At 59.1% G+C, this 16,794-nt stretch overlaps 2 protein-coding genes across 17 annotated transcripts in view; one reads left to right on the top strand and one right to left on the bottom strand.

Annotated features, from left to right (window-relative positions):
- Positions 1-5,583, bottom strand: part of LOC118669635 (BRCA2 and CDKN1A interacting protein) — an 8,169-nt gene extending 2,586 nt beyond the window's left edge. The window contains exons 1-5 of one of the 2 annotated variants that reach the window (XM_036335661.1): positions 5,377-5,583; positions 3,594-3,668; positions 3,007-3,087; positions 1,650-1,739; positions 587-774 (exon numbers count right to left, since the gene is read on the bottom strand). In XM_036335661.1, coding sequence (XP_036191554.1) covers positions 587-774; positions 1,650-1,739; positions 3,007-3,087; positions 3,594-3,668; positions 5,377-5,544 — 602 coding nt within the window. In that variant the 5' untranslated portion in view covers positions 5,545-5,583. The remainder of the gene's footprint in view (positions 1-586; positions 775-1,649; positions 1,740-3,006; positions 3,088-3,593; positions 3,669-5,376) is intronic. The other variant, XM_036335660.1, reaches the window with a different exon arrangement.
- UROS (uroporphyrinogen III synthase) lies at positions 5,584-16,794 on the top strand. 15 transcript variants are annotated; one of them, XM_036335645.1, is made up of 10 exons: positions 5,584-5,712; positions 8,237-8,322; positions 8,467-8,550; positions 10,188-10,332; positions 11,081-11,155; positions 12,488-12,619; positions 12,844-12,924; positions 14,140-14,225; positions 15,025-15,123; positions 15,997-16,794. In XM_036335645.1, exons 1-10 carry the CDS (start codon positions 5,700-5,702, stop codon positions 16,129-16,131), a joined length of 936 nt encoding a protein of 311 aa, XP_036191538.1. In that variant the 5' UTR covers positions 5,584-5,699; the 3' UTR covers positions 16,132-16,794. The 15 variants fall into 15 exon arrangements, with proteins under 15 accessions (XP_036191538.1, XP_036191537.1, XP_036191541.1 ...); XM_036335644.1 differs by having other exon boundaries at positions 8,428-8,550; XM_036335648.1 differs by having other exon boundaries at positions 8,428-8,550; positions 14,993-15,123.

Raw genomic sequence — 16,794 nt, 5'->3', positions numbered from 1 at the left:
GGGTGCGTAATCCATAAAGGAAAATGGGGAAAAAGTTTCCAGCCTCCAGTTATATTCGCACATTCCCACTAAGGAAACCAGGAGTGCTGAGACCTCAGGAACACGGGGCTGGGAGGGCAGGGGGCCTGTCCGCGTTCTCATCCTCCTCTATTAAAGCACAGGCAATACCGATTCTTAGCTCTTCTTACATGTAAGATGTTCTTGTAAACTTAAAACTGCGTTTAAAAACAAAACCCTGAGAAGCCAGAAATATGGTATGAAGACTATGGTTTCCTTAGTCATAAAACATTCCAATGAAATTTAGAACTTTTACTCAGTTTTTGTTACTGTTGTAACTATTCAGTATTTTTCATGTTAATCTACCAGGGAAGGTGAAAAACTGATCAAATAGGAGTGAAAAGTCTACATGAGACTCACCTACTTTAACACCACTGAACTCTTTAAGGTTACAGACTCGTCAGAATAGCTTTAGTGATTGAAACTGAAAAGCCGATAGTGAGGACCGTGTGCAGCTGGCGGACAAGTGCCCCCCGCCCACCCCCCCAGTCCCGTGTCTGGCCCGGGAAGCCTGCCGGCGGGCGCTTACTGGAGCTGCCGGTGCATGGGCAGCGCGATCTGCGCGGGCACGTTGATGAACCGCTCGCTCAGGAGCAGCCCCACGGGCCGGGCGGGGTCGTTGAAGAGCTTGTCCAGCTGCTCCACCACGCTCTTCTCACAGCTCTTCGCGCAGCCGCTCAGGGTCAGCTCCTTAATCTGCTCCGCACACTGGGTCCCCTGAAAGCAGAGAGCGGGCCTCACTCAGGCCACCGCTTCCGGCAGAACCTGACTGAGCACCAGCTCCTCACAGGGAGGCAGCTGTCACAGCCTCTAGAGCAGCCGCCCTCAGTGCTGACTGCTGTGTGCCTCTCAGGGTAGCTCTGCCTGGAAGGAACCACCACCCATGACCGTGGTGAGAGGGCCCTGGAGGAGCTAGTCCACCTCGGAGATGGCGGAGGGCACTGCAAGCCCATGGAACTCCAGAGTGCACCTGCGCCTTGTGAGGAGGGGAGGCAGCTGGTCTTTACTTTCCACTGGAATCGTCAGTGAGCAGGAAAGAGCGATGAGCACATACCCCGTGACCGTCAGTGTCAGCAGCGCCCTCCCCCCTTCAGGGAGCAGCACAGCCCATCACAGGGCAGCTGCAGGGGCAGCTCCAGCCGCGTGTCAACCCAGCCAGGCAGGGACTCTACACCCAGGAGGGAGGACTTGAACTGGGAACACACCAGTCAAAACAAAACACCTCCGCCCGGCCGGAGTGGCTCGGGGCTTGAATGTTGACCCAGGAACCAGGAGGTCACGGTTTGATTCCCGGTCAGGGCACAGGCCCGGGTGGTGGGCTCGATCCCCAGTGTGGGGCCTGCAGGAGGCAGCCGATCCATGATTCTCCCTCATTATTGATGTTTCTATCTCTCCCTCTCCCTACCTCTCTGAATAAAAATATATTTTCTAAAAAACACAAAAAAATACCTTCACTTGAAAACAGGTTACGTGAGACTGCACAAGTGCACACGCCCTTACAACAACCGTCACCGCCTGACAGAAACACTTCACGTGTGTCACACAAGCCGTCTGGCCTAACGGTGACCACACAGGCGCCCCCAGGGACCCACCTTTCGTTCAGTTAAATTGAGAAGACTTATGAAACCAAAAATCTCATCTTCGTCCACATCGTCATCACTATCTTCTGAAACATCCGTTTGCTATTTTAAAAAGAAAAGGAGTTTTAATTTACACTTGGTTGGGAAGAAACAGGATACCAAGCCTGAAATCTAGGCCTCATTACTTTGTTTAAACACAAACTGTTTTATCACTGTCACCCAGAAAGGCATCCTGGGTAACGGCGGTGTGGCCCCGTGCGCAGCCCTGTGCCTCCCTTGATTACGTGCCTTTCCTCACATTCTGCGTGACCTCTCCTGCCCTAACTTATACGAGTTTTCTTTACTAGATTCTCAACATGTTACAAGTCCAGAACAGCTAAGGCCTCATGAAATAAACTGTTCAGTCCGTTTTCTGAACGATTTGGCAGGAGCCGGCCCTGCTCGTCTCTCCGTGGGTCCACACGCCTCACCAAGTCCTGTGCTGCCGAGCGCGGGCCAGCCCTGGCTCCTAAGAAGGTGACTGATGCCCGAGGGCCGCCTATTCTCAGGCAGAGACAAAGAGGCGAGAACGAAAATGGCAAATCCAGAAAACAGCTAAGGATGAAGAGCTTGGCTCCCACGGAACCTCCTGGCTGAGCTGCATCACAGGTTACTCTCCAGGGCCGGCCTGCTCACCAGGTCCAGCCTGGAGCGTCCCGGCAGGAAATGCAGTCGAACAGTGAGCTGGGCAAAGGGCTGGGAACAGGACCACACCACCTGACAGCTCCACACAGAGCGCTGGCCACGGGCCACGGGCCACGGGCCACGGGCCACAGCTCTAACACCTTACACTCAGCTACTCACTCCGTCCACCTCCCGCCCTATGAGGTGGCGCACGCATCATCCGTGTGCAGACTGACAGCGGTATAGAAGGTCTTGTAAGACTGTGCCTTGCACAGAGGGCCACAAGGACATCGCCCATCCCTCCTCGTCTGACAGTGACCCAGACACTCCTCCCATCAAGAGGTGGGGGTCTCTGCGCCCTCCCCTGGGACCCGTGTGGGGCTTCCTGTTACTGAAAACGCCCAAGTCTCCAGCTGCTGCTCAACAGCGCATTTGCATTATTACAGGCAGATCAAACTCGAAATGTACAAGTCCAAACGCGGGTTCCCCTCCTCACCTATCGTCCTCCATGTCGCCGTCCTGGTTGCTTGAGCCAGACCCTCGCACTCCTCTCCCTCTCCACCGCCATTACCCGCACTGCGGCACTTACTAACCCAGTTTCCCTGCTCCGATCCGACTGAAGCATCCAGCCACTGGCAATACATCAGGAGGGACTTCCCAGGATCAAGAACCCACTGAATCAGAATGAGCGCAGCTGCCTGCTTACCTTAATCACACTCCCGATGTGGTTCTGCTGAATTAAGAGATTCGTCAGTTCTGCAGTGTTGACAGGTGCCTTGAGGAAAAGCTAAGAGAAAAACAATAATTTAAGTTAAAGTTAAAGTGCGACATCTAAAATTACTTCTAATTTCCATATTCAAATAAAAACCATGACATTCCAATGATTTGACCAGGAAGGTGACTAGGGCACTAACGGCTCTACTGGGAGCGGGAGCCGTTTCCATGGACAAAGGAACATGTAGAAGCAGCAGATGCTGCCAGGATACGACTTCTACGTGAGAATTCCTCTCCTGAGAAAGCTGGGCTGTGACGCAGGAAAAGACAGAACAGTGGCCCAAGGAATTAGCAGATGAAAGTGTTGCAGGAGGAAGAATAGTCAACTATGTTCATGGAGGAAGGGGCTGGGAGCAGAAGCACAGAGAGAAGTTCTTCCTTCTGGGCCGGGACCAGGGCCGGGGGAGGGAGGAGGGAGGGAATTCTAAAGCAGAGCGGAGCGTGCCGACAGAGCTGGTGCTGACGGGCCGGGATTTTCTTAGAAGAGCAAGTTTATGCATAAGGAGTAAAAAGCAATACCTGCTGCAGTAATTTCTTAATCCCGTCATAATCGTTGTCTGAGATGGAATAAGCTTCAAAGTCAACATTCACTTCCTGTAAATAACACACAAAACAGATGATCACACAGCACGCTCCAGACGGCAGGCATCGCGTCCCACTGCAGCTTTTCTCCTCCCGCGACCTCCGTGCTTCCTGGCTCTCACTCTAGCTACAGAACATGCCAGGAAAAGGACAAGAAGAAAAGGTTACATAAGAGCTGTAACTGTCCAGCCGACAAGACGGGCGAACATTATCAACGCTGCATCCGCACAAATTACAAAACCCCTCATACCACCTCCTCACTGGACACAAAGCCCGGAAGAACATACACTCGGCCAGGTTTCCGGTTGGAAAGCCAGCTCGGGGTGAGCCGCAGGCGCACAGGAGAGCTCACCTGCCTGCAAGAAGAGGGAGCAACCAACAGGCTCACTTCACCAGCCCTGCACTGCCTGGGCCTGGGTTCCGCTCCCGGCCCTGAGGCTCTGCTTCCTTCACTTGGCAAACAGGTGCCGCCTGGTCCCACCGCTTCCCAAGCACTGTGCCGTGCTCAGATGGAAAGGGGAGGACTGAAGGGCCCTGCCTTCAGAAAGTAGGCGGACATACAGACATTGAGTAAACACTCAAGTCAACGTACAGCGGCACCTACTCGGGCTTTAAGACCCGGCGCACGGTGCTGTGCCAGCTTGGAAACGGGTCAGGGCCGGAAAGGCGTCCCTTAGAGAAGCGACATGTGAGATCTGAGCTGGGAACCGAGGACGGGAGAGTCCCTGGCCCGGGGAACAGCACCTGCGGGGGCTCCGGGGCAGGACTACAGGGACTAACAGGTGTGTAGCTGGGTCCCTGATCTGCATTTGCAAAACCACCACGACACCAGCTAGGAGGTGACGCCACTGAAATGTCCCACAAACAAGTGAAGGGAAGGATCACGTCACACCACAAACAACACCTGAGGTGCTTTCAAACGCTGCCCAGGATCGACCCTGGGGCCCCCGGTAAGTGACGCACTGACCACGGGCTCTGGTGAAAAGTGCACTTGCACGCACTTCCGGTGGTGCCGGTGCTGGGATGAGGGTCTGGGCTGGCGGAGACCGCAGAGGTCTGACTTGTGCCGTCCGTGCTGACGTGCACGGGTTTAAGCACCCGGGGCTGCTGCCTCACCCCAAGGTCCTTGCACAGCCTTGGACCCCGCCTCGGAAGTCAGCTCGGCCGGATGATGTGATCAGCAAACTAAACCAAATAACAAACTGTCGTGACTCGGGTCTGGATGTCGTCCTTTAAAATATTAAACAAACTCCTGTCCGGCTGGCCTTTGTGGCTGAGCATCCACCCGGGAACCTGGGGATCACGGTTGGATTCGCGGCCAGGGCACAGGCCCGGGATGCGGGCTCCATCCCCAGTGGGGGGCGTGCGGGAGGCGGCCGACCCGTGGTTCTCTCTCATCATGAACGTTTCTCTCCACCTTGCTCTCCGAAACCAAGGACACAAATATAGACCTTTTTAAAAATGACGTCCCTGAAAGCCAGCGCTGTGTCGGGTTTTCCTCTGGGGAGAAGGGGGAGACCCGGCCGGGTGTAACTTTTGAGAGTCACGCTGCGGCTGCGGCGCGAGGAGACCGAATGGAACCGGAGTGAGCCCTTTGCGCCCGCAGCCCCTCGGGGGCAGGAGAGTCGCTGCGCCCAGCGCCTCGCACACTCATCGGCCGTGGCTGCCAGGAAGCACGCTCCCAGCTGGAAGCCCAACTGGGGTCGCGGGCGCTGCTCACCTCGTCCACGACCTCGTCGTCTTCATCCTCTTCCTCGTCGCTGTCTTCGTCGTCGTCGTCCTGGTCCTCCACTTCCTCGTCCTCTTCTTCCTCGTGGCACGGGACCGGGTCGCCGAGCGTCTGTGGGGTCCCCCCGTCCATGGCGCGCCGCTTGGGCCGGGACGCCATGCTGCCGCGCTCACTGCGCCTGCGCAACCGCCGCCCTGACGTCCTTACGCCCTTCCGGACCCACCCACCCCTCCAGGCCGAGGGGGTGAGAAACCATGTAGAACCTCAGCGCTGAGTCGGCGACAACCCCAGCGTCCCTGCGAGATTCTACGGCCATGATGCATGACGGTCAGGTCCGGTTCTGGGTCCTGTCTTGCCCTTTCCATCCTCCCTCCACCTCCCTTACCCGCCCCCCAAGGCCCGCCCCCCCTGGCTCAATGGTTCGGCCCATCTCTGCGGCTGCGCCCCGGAGGCCTGGGTGTCGTTGCGCATGCGCGAGCTCCAGCTGTGAGCGCCGCGGGGCAGCAGGCGGTGGTACCCGGGCCTGGCGCGGGCCGTCGCCATGGCAGCGCGGGCCACGTGGTGAGGGGTCCGCCCACCGCTGGTCGCTCCGGTATCTCACAGCCTCAGGTTGGGATCGCGAGACCCCGCCCGCCTGGGCGACTTCCTAGGGCCGGCGCCGGGCTGGGCAGGGCCCCAGCTCCTACCTTTCGGGCCTCACCAGCCCGGCGAGGTAGGTGTCGCCGCCCACCGTACGGACGAGGACACAGGCCTCCGGCCCTGCGGGGGCCCACCCACCCGGGGCCCACCCACCCGGGGCCCACCCACCCGGGCACTAGCGAGTGCAGGACTAGTCGGGAGCGGAACCGTGGCCGCCGCAGGCCTGAGTGTGGGCCGTGGCCTGGGGTAGTGACGGACTCCAATGGAAGGGCCCCGGGTCGTGCAGGTCCCCACGCCAGGCCCAGCCCGACCGCGCGGGCGTCCCCCAGCACAGGGGTGGCTCGGCCTCGCCAGGCACCGAATGCCTGCCCCTAGCGGACCCTCCTTAAGCCCATTTCCTGACCTGAAAGTTTGCTGAAAAGCAGGGGTGGGCCGGCAATGCCTCCGGGCCAGTAGGGAAATCCGAATTGCAGACCAGAGCCTGTTTGGGGAGGACAGAGTGGCGGGCACTGGGGCCAGCTCGGTGTACCTGAGGCTGCAGCCACGTGGGAAGGGCCCGGTGCGGTCAGCTTTTTACATGTTAAGAGAACCTGGAATTCTGGATGTTTCTTTTTATGATGGGGTTGCCTGATTGCAGAGCCTATGCCTTTATGGTGTGTGTGTTTTAATTGAGCTCAGAGAGGGAGAGAGGAATAGAAATACCAATGATGGGAGAATCATTGATCGGTGCCTCCTGCACGCCCCCTACTGGAGGTCGAGCCCGCAACCTGAGCATGTGCCCTGATCAGGAATTGAACTGTGACCTTGACTCTCAACCACTGAGCCAAACCTGCCTGGGGAGTGAATTCTGGATTTTTACAAGAAATACCTTGAGTTTTACAACCTTAAAATATTTAAATAAAATTCATTGACCAGCTAGGTTTACCCCCAGGCTAGCAGTTCGCAGCCCATTGTAAAGACAATTAGAAAGGAAGTCAGTCATTAGAGATGACATCCATTTCTTTTCTTTTTTTTTTTCTTTGTAAAATGAGGAGAGTGGGCTGGGTGCATGTGATTCTAAATATGTACTCAGCTGCCCTAGCAGTGAGGGCCCGACAGCAGCAATAATGAGAACTTAATTTCATGTTCATTTGCTTACTCAGTTGCTTAGATACAAAGCAGTTCATTTTGAGCTGTGTGCCATGTATATCTCAATAATGAAGGGCCCGGCCGTGTGGCTAAGTGGTTAAGCGTTGACCTATGAACCAGGAGGTCACCGTCTGATTCGGTCAGGGCCCATGCCCGGTTGCGGGCTTGATTCCCAGTGTGGGGTGTGCAGGAGGCAGCCAGTCAATGATTCTCATCATAGAGGTTTCTATCTCTCCCTCCCTCTCTGAAATCAATGCAAGCATGTGTTAAATAATAAAGGAATACCAGATGAGCATCGTTATGTTAATCTTGGCACACATTTGTGAGTACTGCCTTAGTGGTTATTCTTACATGTGAAATTACAGAAAGGACAGGAAGTACATAAGGCTTTAAATATGTAGCGACAAATTGTGTTCTAGATTGTTAGAAAACTTTTGAAAGATTACTTCATGATACTGACAACACTTATAAAACATCATTTAAGAAGTAGAGAAGTTGCCCAGCTGGTGTGGCTCAGTGAGTGAGCATTAACCTATGACCCAGGAAGTCATGGTTCGATTCCCGGTCAGGGCACATGCACGCCCACGTTGCAGGCTCCATCCCCAGGAGCGGGCATGTAGGAGGAAGCCAATCAATGATTCTCTCTTATTGATGTTTATCTCTCTCTCTCCCTCTCTGAAATCAATAAAAATATGTTAAAAATGTAGAAAAGTCAAAATTATTTCCTAAGGAGCTTACAAGCAAACAATTTAGTATATTTTGAAATGGAAGTAAGTACTCATTTCCCTCCAATATGAGACTCCCTTTTCTCTACCTATTGATACAACCCAGAATTTGCACTTCTCCCCCTGAGCCTTACGTGTGGCTGGGACGCTGGCTCTCCCCTGGGCTGTCATCTGCCTTCCAAGCACTATCAAGTGCCAGCAGCTGTCCCTCGGCCTTATCAGTGACAGGGTCTCCGCAGGAACCAGCCCGTTCACGCTGAGTCAGTGCGCGGGGCCACCTTCCCCCCTCCCCCGTCCACCCACGTGGCCCAGGAGGAGTCTGAGGTCTGATTAAGGCTCGTGTCCCCGCTCTGTCACAGCGCCCTGTACGGCCCGCCAGGCAGTGATGAAGGTTCTTTTGCTGAAGGACGCTAAGGAGGAGGGTGGCCAGGACCCGTACGTCAGGGTAAGTGCCCGAGGCGCCGGGCCCCGGAAACAGCGCTCACCCATGAAGTGGGGGTGGGGGGAGCCCGGAACTGAGACGTGACCCAGAGCCCTTGCCCTCCTTCAGGCAGCCTGGCCAACCCAGAACCTGTTCTTTCGTCTGCAGGAGTTAGGATTGCACGGACTGGAAGCCACTTTGATCCCTGTTTTGTCATTTGAGTTTCTGTCCCTTCCCACTTTCTGGGAGAAGGTAAGGTCTGCCGGTGTCAGCACCGTGATGGCTACGTGCGACACGTTTGGTTTCTGTAGAATCCGTGCCTGCCCCAGCCCAGGGCTTTCTTCCTTCCCTCATTTTACTGCCCAACTTCTAAAGTGGGCGGCACCCCATCAGCTCCAGATCCGGCCCCAGATCGGCTGTGGGTCACCTGAGCCTCCACCAGTTCCCCACCCTGACCTGGAGCCGGCGGGAGAGCCGGTGGGGAGGGCGCTGCTCGCAGTTCAGACCTGCCCTCTGACCCCACCCCTGACCTCTGCAGGCGGCCTGTAGATAACCCCGCCCCTGACCTCTGCAGGCAGCCTGTAGGTAACCCCGCCCCTGACCTCTGCAGGCGGCCTGTAGGTAACCCCACCCCTGACCTCTGCAGGCGGCCTGTAGGTGACCCCACCCCTGACCTCTGCAGGCGGCCTGTAGGTGACCCCACCCCTGACCTCTGCAGGCGGCCTGTAGGTGACCCCACCCCTGACCTCTGCAGGCGGCCTGTAGGTAACCCCACCCCTGACCTCTGCAGGCGGCGTGTAGGCGCTCCTTTCCCTGCAGTGAGGGAGGCCCAGCGGGCAGCTTGGCCCAGGCCTCTGGCACACGAGAGGCAGTGCTGAGGCTCCAGACCAGGACCTGTCCCCGCAGCCTCGGCTCTGCCGCCCGGGCAGGAGGGACCCACACTGCCCAGTCCAGTGAGGCCAGAGGTTTCAGGTTAAAGGCGCAGTGCCTCGCAGCACCAGGCCCACCTCCTGTCCTCCGCACCCAACCCGCCCCTCGCTCTCAGAAGAGCCTTCCTGGTTCCTCGTTCCGTTTGAGCTGAATATCCGGTGTTCATTGAACTCAGCGGATATCGAGTGGCACCTGCCACGCTCCGTGCCCTGGGTTGCGGGCGAGGCCCCGTTGGCTTGCTTTTCCACAGCCAGCTTTAAAAGGGAACAAGAGACTTCACCATTGAGGTCATTTCTAGGACCTCAGCTCAGAAAAGTCCTCCAGTTTCTGCAGCAGCCTCTCCTTCACCACCAGCCCGTCTGCCCGTGAGGGAGGGGTTCTGGCTAGGCAGGCAGCACGCCACGTCTCAGCCTCTCCCGCCTCTGAGTTTAACCCGAGGGGTGAGAACAGCCCCATCTCCCAGGCACTTGCACAGACTCCGTGCAGGGGTGTACACAGCAGCCCGGAGTCTGCTCCGAGGAAAGGGGCAGCAGGTTGTATCCCGTTGTCTTTGAAAGTCAGGGCTGCAGCCTGGACACCACCCCAGTACATAGTCCAGTTTTATTACAGATACAGGTCGAGTCTGCCTCCGGCCTGCACCCCCTGCCCAGGCGGGGTCCCAGTGCCCTGCTCTGGCCGTCACACCCACACCCTACGTAGCACCTGCTATCTCTCCCCTTGACTCTGAGCCACTTGAGGGAGATGCTACAAATAATGAATTCACTTAGAACAGGGCCAGGCACACACACCCAGCTCTCAGTAAGTGCTGAGTGGCAGGGGGGTGGACGGATAAATGGATGGATAGATGGACGGATGGATGGATGGACAGAACGGATTAGTTTGCCCACCACTCATGTGAGCATTTGGAATTCTGGGTAATGTGGAGCTCATCACAAAGTGCCTCTGGGTTCGGTGTGCAGCTGTCGCGTCCGGAAGGCTACGGAGGGCTCATTTTCACCAGCCCCAGGGCAGTGGAAGCGGTGGAGCTGAGCCTGGAGCAGGACGGGAAAAGCGAAGGTGAGGGCAGGATTCCTCCCGTTGGCGATACTGGATTCCAGAAATCAGGTTTGAACACTGCAGTGACTCTTAGCTCTAAGGTATTTAGGTACCGAGTTATTGTCATGTTTGTGTAGCCTTTGGAGGGAGCAGAAAATGGTCTTCTGTAAGCGATTCTTGCTGTCCCACACAGGACACGTCCACCCCTTAGCCTTCAGACCTAGCCGCCAGCTTGGTCTGTCCGATGGAACACCTTCGTGCTAACGTTTATGGAGTGCCTACTGTATACCAGGCTCCATCACTTTGCAGTCATCATCTCCTCTAACCCAGGGGCACACACCCTGTGGTCCTTGTTTCACAGATGAGAAGACTGAGGCTTGGCAAGAGTGGGCACTAGTCCAAGGCCATGAGCCAGTCAGCCAGGCCTGGCCGTCAGAGTGATGAGTGGAGGCAGCAGGGTGGTGCTTACCCAAAGGGCTTGCAGTGAGCTGGGCCTGGGCTCGGGGGTCATTCCGACCTTGGTGAGTCCCTGACCTCACTGAGCCTGTTTCCTTGTTGTAAAGTGGCCCAAGGATACCTGCCTCTGTGGCTCCTCCCTTGCACTGGAGCGCGCTAGGGCCTGGGCGGGCGACCCTGCAGATATGAACAGCGTAAGGGAGGCGGGGGGGGGGGGGGGTGTTAGTGTGGGGGGCTGCTCTTTAGGTTCGTGTATTACTAGGTTGCCTTGCTCCCAAGGTTTAGGATGAACAGGCGTCTGGGGCAGCAGCCCTCATGGCCTCTGGTCTTTGCGACACACGTGTAATTTCATGTTTTCCAGTCTGGAAAAAGTCTCTGAGAGAAACATGGAACGCTAAGCCGGTGTATGTGGTTGGAAATGCCACGGCTTCTCTAGGTAAGCAATCGGGGCAAAAATAAACACCAAAACCATGACCGTGATGTTGTGATTCATAATACAGGGTGTCCCCCAAAATGTATACACACTTTACAGCTGAAGCGTATTTAATAAACTCCGCCTTTGTGACTTCTGTGTGCATGCACATGTTTCGGGACACCCTGGCATTTAGTCTTCGTCCCTGCTCCTGCACGGAGCTCCCAGAGCTTGATGTTTCCAGGCGATGAACAGAGAGGTGTCTGGTTATTCATAACAAGCCCCCGGCACCTCCGCCCGAGTTCATGATTCACTTTAATGCGCTGACTTCTGGGAGGCCCTCAAGCTGGGGCAGCTTGTTGCCGGGGAACCAGCCCGGGGTTAGAGCAGGAACTTTCAGCTCCTGGGCCTCCGCACCGGCTCGGCTCCGGGGAGAAGCGCAGGGCTGGGGTTGAGCCGACCCCGTGCAGGAGGCTCAGGTGGCTCCCGCGGCCAGGTGCGCAGGGAGAAGCACACAGACGCCCTGTGGTGCCAGCAGGGGTGGAGGGGGTGGGGGGGCCAGCTGTGCTGTGCGGACCTGCGTCCCCGTTGAAGGTCTCAAGGTTCTTGGTGCACTGAGCCCGTCCAGACCCAACCGAGGCCAGCACCGCAGCACAGGCAGGGCCTGGTTCCTGGACAGAGTCACAGCGGCCTGTGACTTCTCCTGGGCTCAGCGCTGGTCATGATGTAAATGAAAGGCTGGCGTGTTGACCTTAGAGCAGCAGCTTGGCATTTGCCAGGCTCGTGTGAGCACCTCCTTTCTCAGAGACGGTCCACATTCCTCGCTGACCCCGCCGCCCGGGCCCAGCCCTCCTCACCATCCTCAGCGGGGTGACCAGTGCTCCGCCCAGGATGGGCTGTAGCGACAGGAGGCTCACGAAAGTGGGGGACGAAGCCCTCCCCCTAAATCACCTGCAGGCCTGGCAGCTGGTCAGCACCTTCCTCCCTCCCGCCACGTCAGCCCCCACCTTCCTGGAGGGGCTGGCTCGCTGCCTCCCAGGATGAGGCCTCTCCACTGTCCGCAAATCCTAAAGGCTCCCACCTGACCCAAGACCACCTCCCTCTGGAGTGCACCGAGAGGGGAGAGGGGAGAGGGCCGGCAGCTTGCTTCCATCGCCTGCAGCCGTAAAGCAGCCCCATCTGCTGTGTCTCCCCCACGGACACGCTCAGTGGGGCTCAGAGAAGTTGGAGCGTCACCCAGAGCCACAGGCCCAGTCCTGAGGCCAGGACTGGCACCTCCATCAGAGCAGCCCGGCCCCCTCCGCCAGGCCGGCCTCGGGGACTGTGGAGCACACACCTTGGTGTTCGCTCATTAAGGGCAGCCCGGGAGCAGAGGGACTCGCAGCCATGGGAGACGTGTCTGCTGTTTTCCAGTGAAGAAACTTGGCCTGGAAGCCGAAGGAGAAAGCAGTGGGAACGCCGAGAAGCTCGCGGAATGGATCTGTTCCAGTGAGTAGGAGAGGCCCCAAGTGTGGGTCTCGGAACCGCCCTGCGGGGGGTGGGGGGCCCTGGGGCCTTCTCCGCAGTGTCAGCCACCCCTGGGCCCTTGTCTGCGCTTGAGACCCAGCCCACTCCACTGCCCTACACCAGGGACTAGAGGCAACGCGAACTCAGCACAGAGCATTCGGGGATGGGGCTCGGGCTGGGCTGGGCTGAGGCGGGTGTGTCCACAGGGGAGCCGCCTGCACTGCCTCTGCTGTTTCCCTGTGGAGCCCTCAAGGGAGAAGTGCTGCCGCAGATGCTCAAGGACAAAGGTATCAGCGAGCTCTTCCCCTTGCGTCTCGGGGTCCGCGAGAGCCTTCCGGGGTGCCGTGGTCAGGGCTGCAGAGACTGCAGGGACCGGGCCCGCGGGGCGTGAGGCGCATGCGGCCACTGCGTGTCACAGGAGGAGGTGGAGGCGACCTGGGCAGGGTTCGCACGGAGAGGACATCCAGGATGACCCACGAGGGCGGGCGCATCCTGCAGCTCACCCTCCAGGCTCGCTCCCCTCCGTCCTGGCCCCGGGCTCACTGTCCGGAACCAGCGTGCCCTGGAGCCTCTAACCCAGACAGGAATCCCGCGGTGCTGGCAGAGGTCACCTGCACACCTTCTCCTGTCACAGCGGGTCTGGGCCGGGGGGCGTCAGCACGGTGTGGAGTGTGACCTTCAGGGTGAGACCGAACGGACGGCATCAGGGTGCGAGCCAGGGAGGCACAGCCTCTGAATCGGCTCTGGCCTGTGAAATGGGTAGAACAGAGCCCGCCTCTGAGCTGCCTGAGCGTCTGTGAGTAGCACGGCCCTGGCCTCCGAAGCAGCCGAGACCTGTAATGATGACGTCACCCCCCTCGTCCCAGCCGGGCAGCTGTCCACACAGCACAGTCCCCGGGGCGATCGCAGGCCTGTAGCCTTCACCTTCCGGACCCACGGGCGAGACCAGCTCGCGCCGTGTTAGCGGCTGTCTCTGAACACGGCCCGGGGCCCTGGCAGGGCTCGAGGCAACAGGACCAGCAGGGCGTTGGCCTTTGGAACAAGAACAGGAGAAACAGCATGGCCCCGGCGCCCTGGAGGCCACGTATGAGCCAGAGGCCTGGCACGCCTGTTTCTTCCTTGGGTTTGGGGTGAAAGGGTGAGCATTGCTGCTGGTGCTGACACTCTTGGCTCCTCCTGAGAGGTGTTCTGTCCCGTTCGTTTCTGAGCCTGATGCCCAGTGGCCGCCCTGCCTGGGTTCTGTGACTGACACTTATGCTGTCACTTCTGGGCCTCCTCCTCCCTGCAGACCCGGGGGATGTTGAGTCCCCGAATGGAACGGGATCATGAGACCCCCTCAGAACCTAGTCCATCCGTCTACAGCGGGTCCCTGGGGCCCCTGGGGGTCAGTGGCTCATCCAGGAGCACGTGGCCTGGGAGGCCAAGCTGGGGTGCCCGTGGGCTCCTGACTCATGGCCCCTCCCAGGGCAATAGCTCTGTTTCCCGGTTTTGATCGTGTCCAGGGATTCCCATGGAAAGCATCATTGTCTATCGGAAGATCCCCCACCCGGGAATCCAAGTGAACCTGGACAGCTACTACTCCAAGCAGGTGGGCGCCGTTTCCAGGGGGGCTCGGGCATGTGGGCGCTGTGGTGGAGGCAGGGGGCACCGTTTCCAGGGGGGCTCGGGCAGGCGGGCGCCGTGGTGGAGGCAGGGGGCGCCGTTTCCAGGGGGGCTCGCGCAGGCGGCGCCGTGGTGGAGGCGGAGGTGAGGTGTGGCCTCAGCGTGGTTCCCCTCCCAGCTGAGGCCTCGTGGAGGCTTCATCCCTGTCTGTGAGCTGGGAATAGACCGTGTGGTGGCTTCACGGGGCTAAACAGCACCTGAGGCCTGGAAGCCTGAGACGGGGCCTGAGGGTGCTCATAGCAGGGCCTAGGGGCTGTCGGGAGAGGCTGGGAGTCTGGGTGGACTTGGCAGCCGGGCTGCTGCAGGCTTCCACGGGGGAGTGCGAGGGATGGACGTTTTCCAGCCCAGGTTCAGTAGACGCCTTGCAGGTGGACGTGCTGTTGGCCTCCCCAGCACAGGAGGCCGTCTGCCTGCTGTCTGCTCATTTCCGGAAGGAGGGGCTGTTGGCAGGGAGCAGGCTCCACTGCTGCCTGGCTTGCTCGGTGCCTGTGTCCTTGGCCAGGCAGACGGACCGGGGCCGCAGAGCCACCAGGAGCTGTGCCAGCCTCTCGATCGCACCCCCTCTCTAAACCCCCCTCGTCTGAGTCCTCTCCATGGAGGAGCCGTGCCAGCACCAATCGGGGGCCCGCCGGCTGGGGGGCTGCCTGGGGGCTTGGGGGTCCTTGGAGTCGAGCTGGGGGCTTTCTCCCTCAGCACCAGCAAGGCTCTGCTCTGGCCCTCCGCAGGGCATCCCGGCCAGCATCGCCTTTTTCAGCCCCTCTGGCCTCACGCACAGCCTCAAGCACGTTCGGGAGCTCTCCGGAAGCAGCATCGAGCAAATCAAGGTGAGGCACTCGGTGCTTTTGGTCTTTTCAGATTTAAGCTTTTTTACGAACCATCCTGAGTTTCCACGGAGAGTGAAGCACTCCCGACCTGGCGGACCCCCTGGGAGGCCGGGCTGTAGGACCCCAGCCCCGCTCCGAGCTCGCAGCGCCCCCTCCTGGCTGGGCTCTGGGACAGCTCACGGGCCTCTGAGCCCAGTTCCGCATTCGGCTCCGCTGTTGGCATCCGACCCCCTCTTCCATCTAAACACCTTGAGACGAGCTGCTCTAGGCGCTCACCCCCTTCTCCTGTCTTTCACTGGAAAGGACGGGCATTTCCCCTTCCAGGGACCAGACTGTTGGCGTCCACAGGTCCTCGCAGCCTCGTGGGCCTGTCCTGGGGCGGGGCGGGGCTGGAACTAGCTGGGCCTGAACTAGCTGGGGTGTGACGCGAGCTAGAGGACGGACATCAGCACTGCCGGCCTCCTGACCTCCCGAGTGAGGATGGAGGCCTTTCCCCTTTCAGCGCCCGTGTCCCCGCACACCTGGGAAGGGGGAGGGGGGAGTCTCAGGGTCCCAGGTGGAGGGAGTAACCCTCTTGTTCCAGGGCCCTGGTCTGACTGCCCCACTTCCCAGGGGTCCAGCCACCATCCCGCACACTCTGTTCTGAGTTCTCCCAACCCCGCCCAGGGCCTCGAGGCTTCGAGGATGTGCCAAGGGGTGGTCCCCATGCTGAGACCTTTTTGCTACCCAGCAGGATCGTGCAGCCGGTGGGGAGGCCGTGATGACATGCAGAGGGGAAGGCATTTGGCTGCTATAAAGCCGGGGTCCAGTCGGGGAGTATTGTCATTTATAAGCTCTCACGTGCCGAGCACTGAGCCCCTCTCTCCTCTGCAGTTCGCAGCCATCGGCCCCACCACCGCGCGCGCCCTGGCCGCCCAGGGCCTGCCCGTGAGCTGCACTGCCGAGAGCCCCACGCCACAAGCCCTGGCCGCAGGCATCCGGACGGCGCTCCAGCCTCACAGCAGCTGAGGCGGCCAGCCCGGCCTTCCTGTGGGCCAAGGACAATGGGCGCTGCCTGCAGGGGGTGAGGATCCACCCTCCAGCGCCTCCTGGAACCACCAAGGCACCAGCAATCAGGAGGGGACCTGGGCTGGCGGCCGGCCTGTGCACGTCACTTTCCTCCACCAAGGCCCCTCGGACCCTCACCCAGCCTGTGCCGGCTCGCAGGCCCCATGAGAGCGCTTCCTCCAGTGGCAGGAAGAAGTCCCAGGAACCACACTGGCCCCCGTGGGACTGGGCGGGGTGGCTGTGCAGCTTCCAGGGCAGGTGGTGTCTGGGGGAGGACGGATGTGCCCACGTCTGAACCAACACGCCTGTGTGAGTAAAGGCTGCTGTGTGTGAAGTATCTGTTCATCCTACAAAAAGGGCCTCAGTGCCGCCCTGGGAGCGGGAAATGTAAGTCAAACACAGAGCCTCCTTCAAAAGTGGAAGCGCAGCCTAGTCCGCCAGGCAGGGGCCCCACCCGCCTCCGTTTCCTGGAATCAGATGTAAGGGCTGGAGCTCCAGCAGCCCTTTGGGGCCTGGGTGACCTTGAGAAAGGAGGCTCAGTACGGCAAGGGCACACGTGGGTGCTAACTAGCCTGCCCTGGACTTCCTGAACAGAAGAGAAATGTGAACTCCTGCTTTGTTTAA

This window comes from Myotis myotis, unplaced genomic scaffold, assembly GCF_014108235.1.
Source record: "Myotis myotis isolate mMyoMyo1 unplaced genomic scaffold, mMyoMyo1.p scaffold_m19_p_15, whole genome shotgun sequence".
In the NCBI taxonomy this organism is placed as follows: Eukaryota; Metazoa; Chordata; class Mammalia; order Chiroptera; family Vespertilionidae; genus Myotis; species Myotis myotis.
Note: the sequence above shows the minus strand (reverse complement) of the source record. Positions and strands in the feature narration are given on the sequence as shown.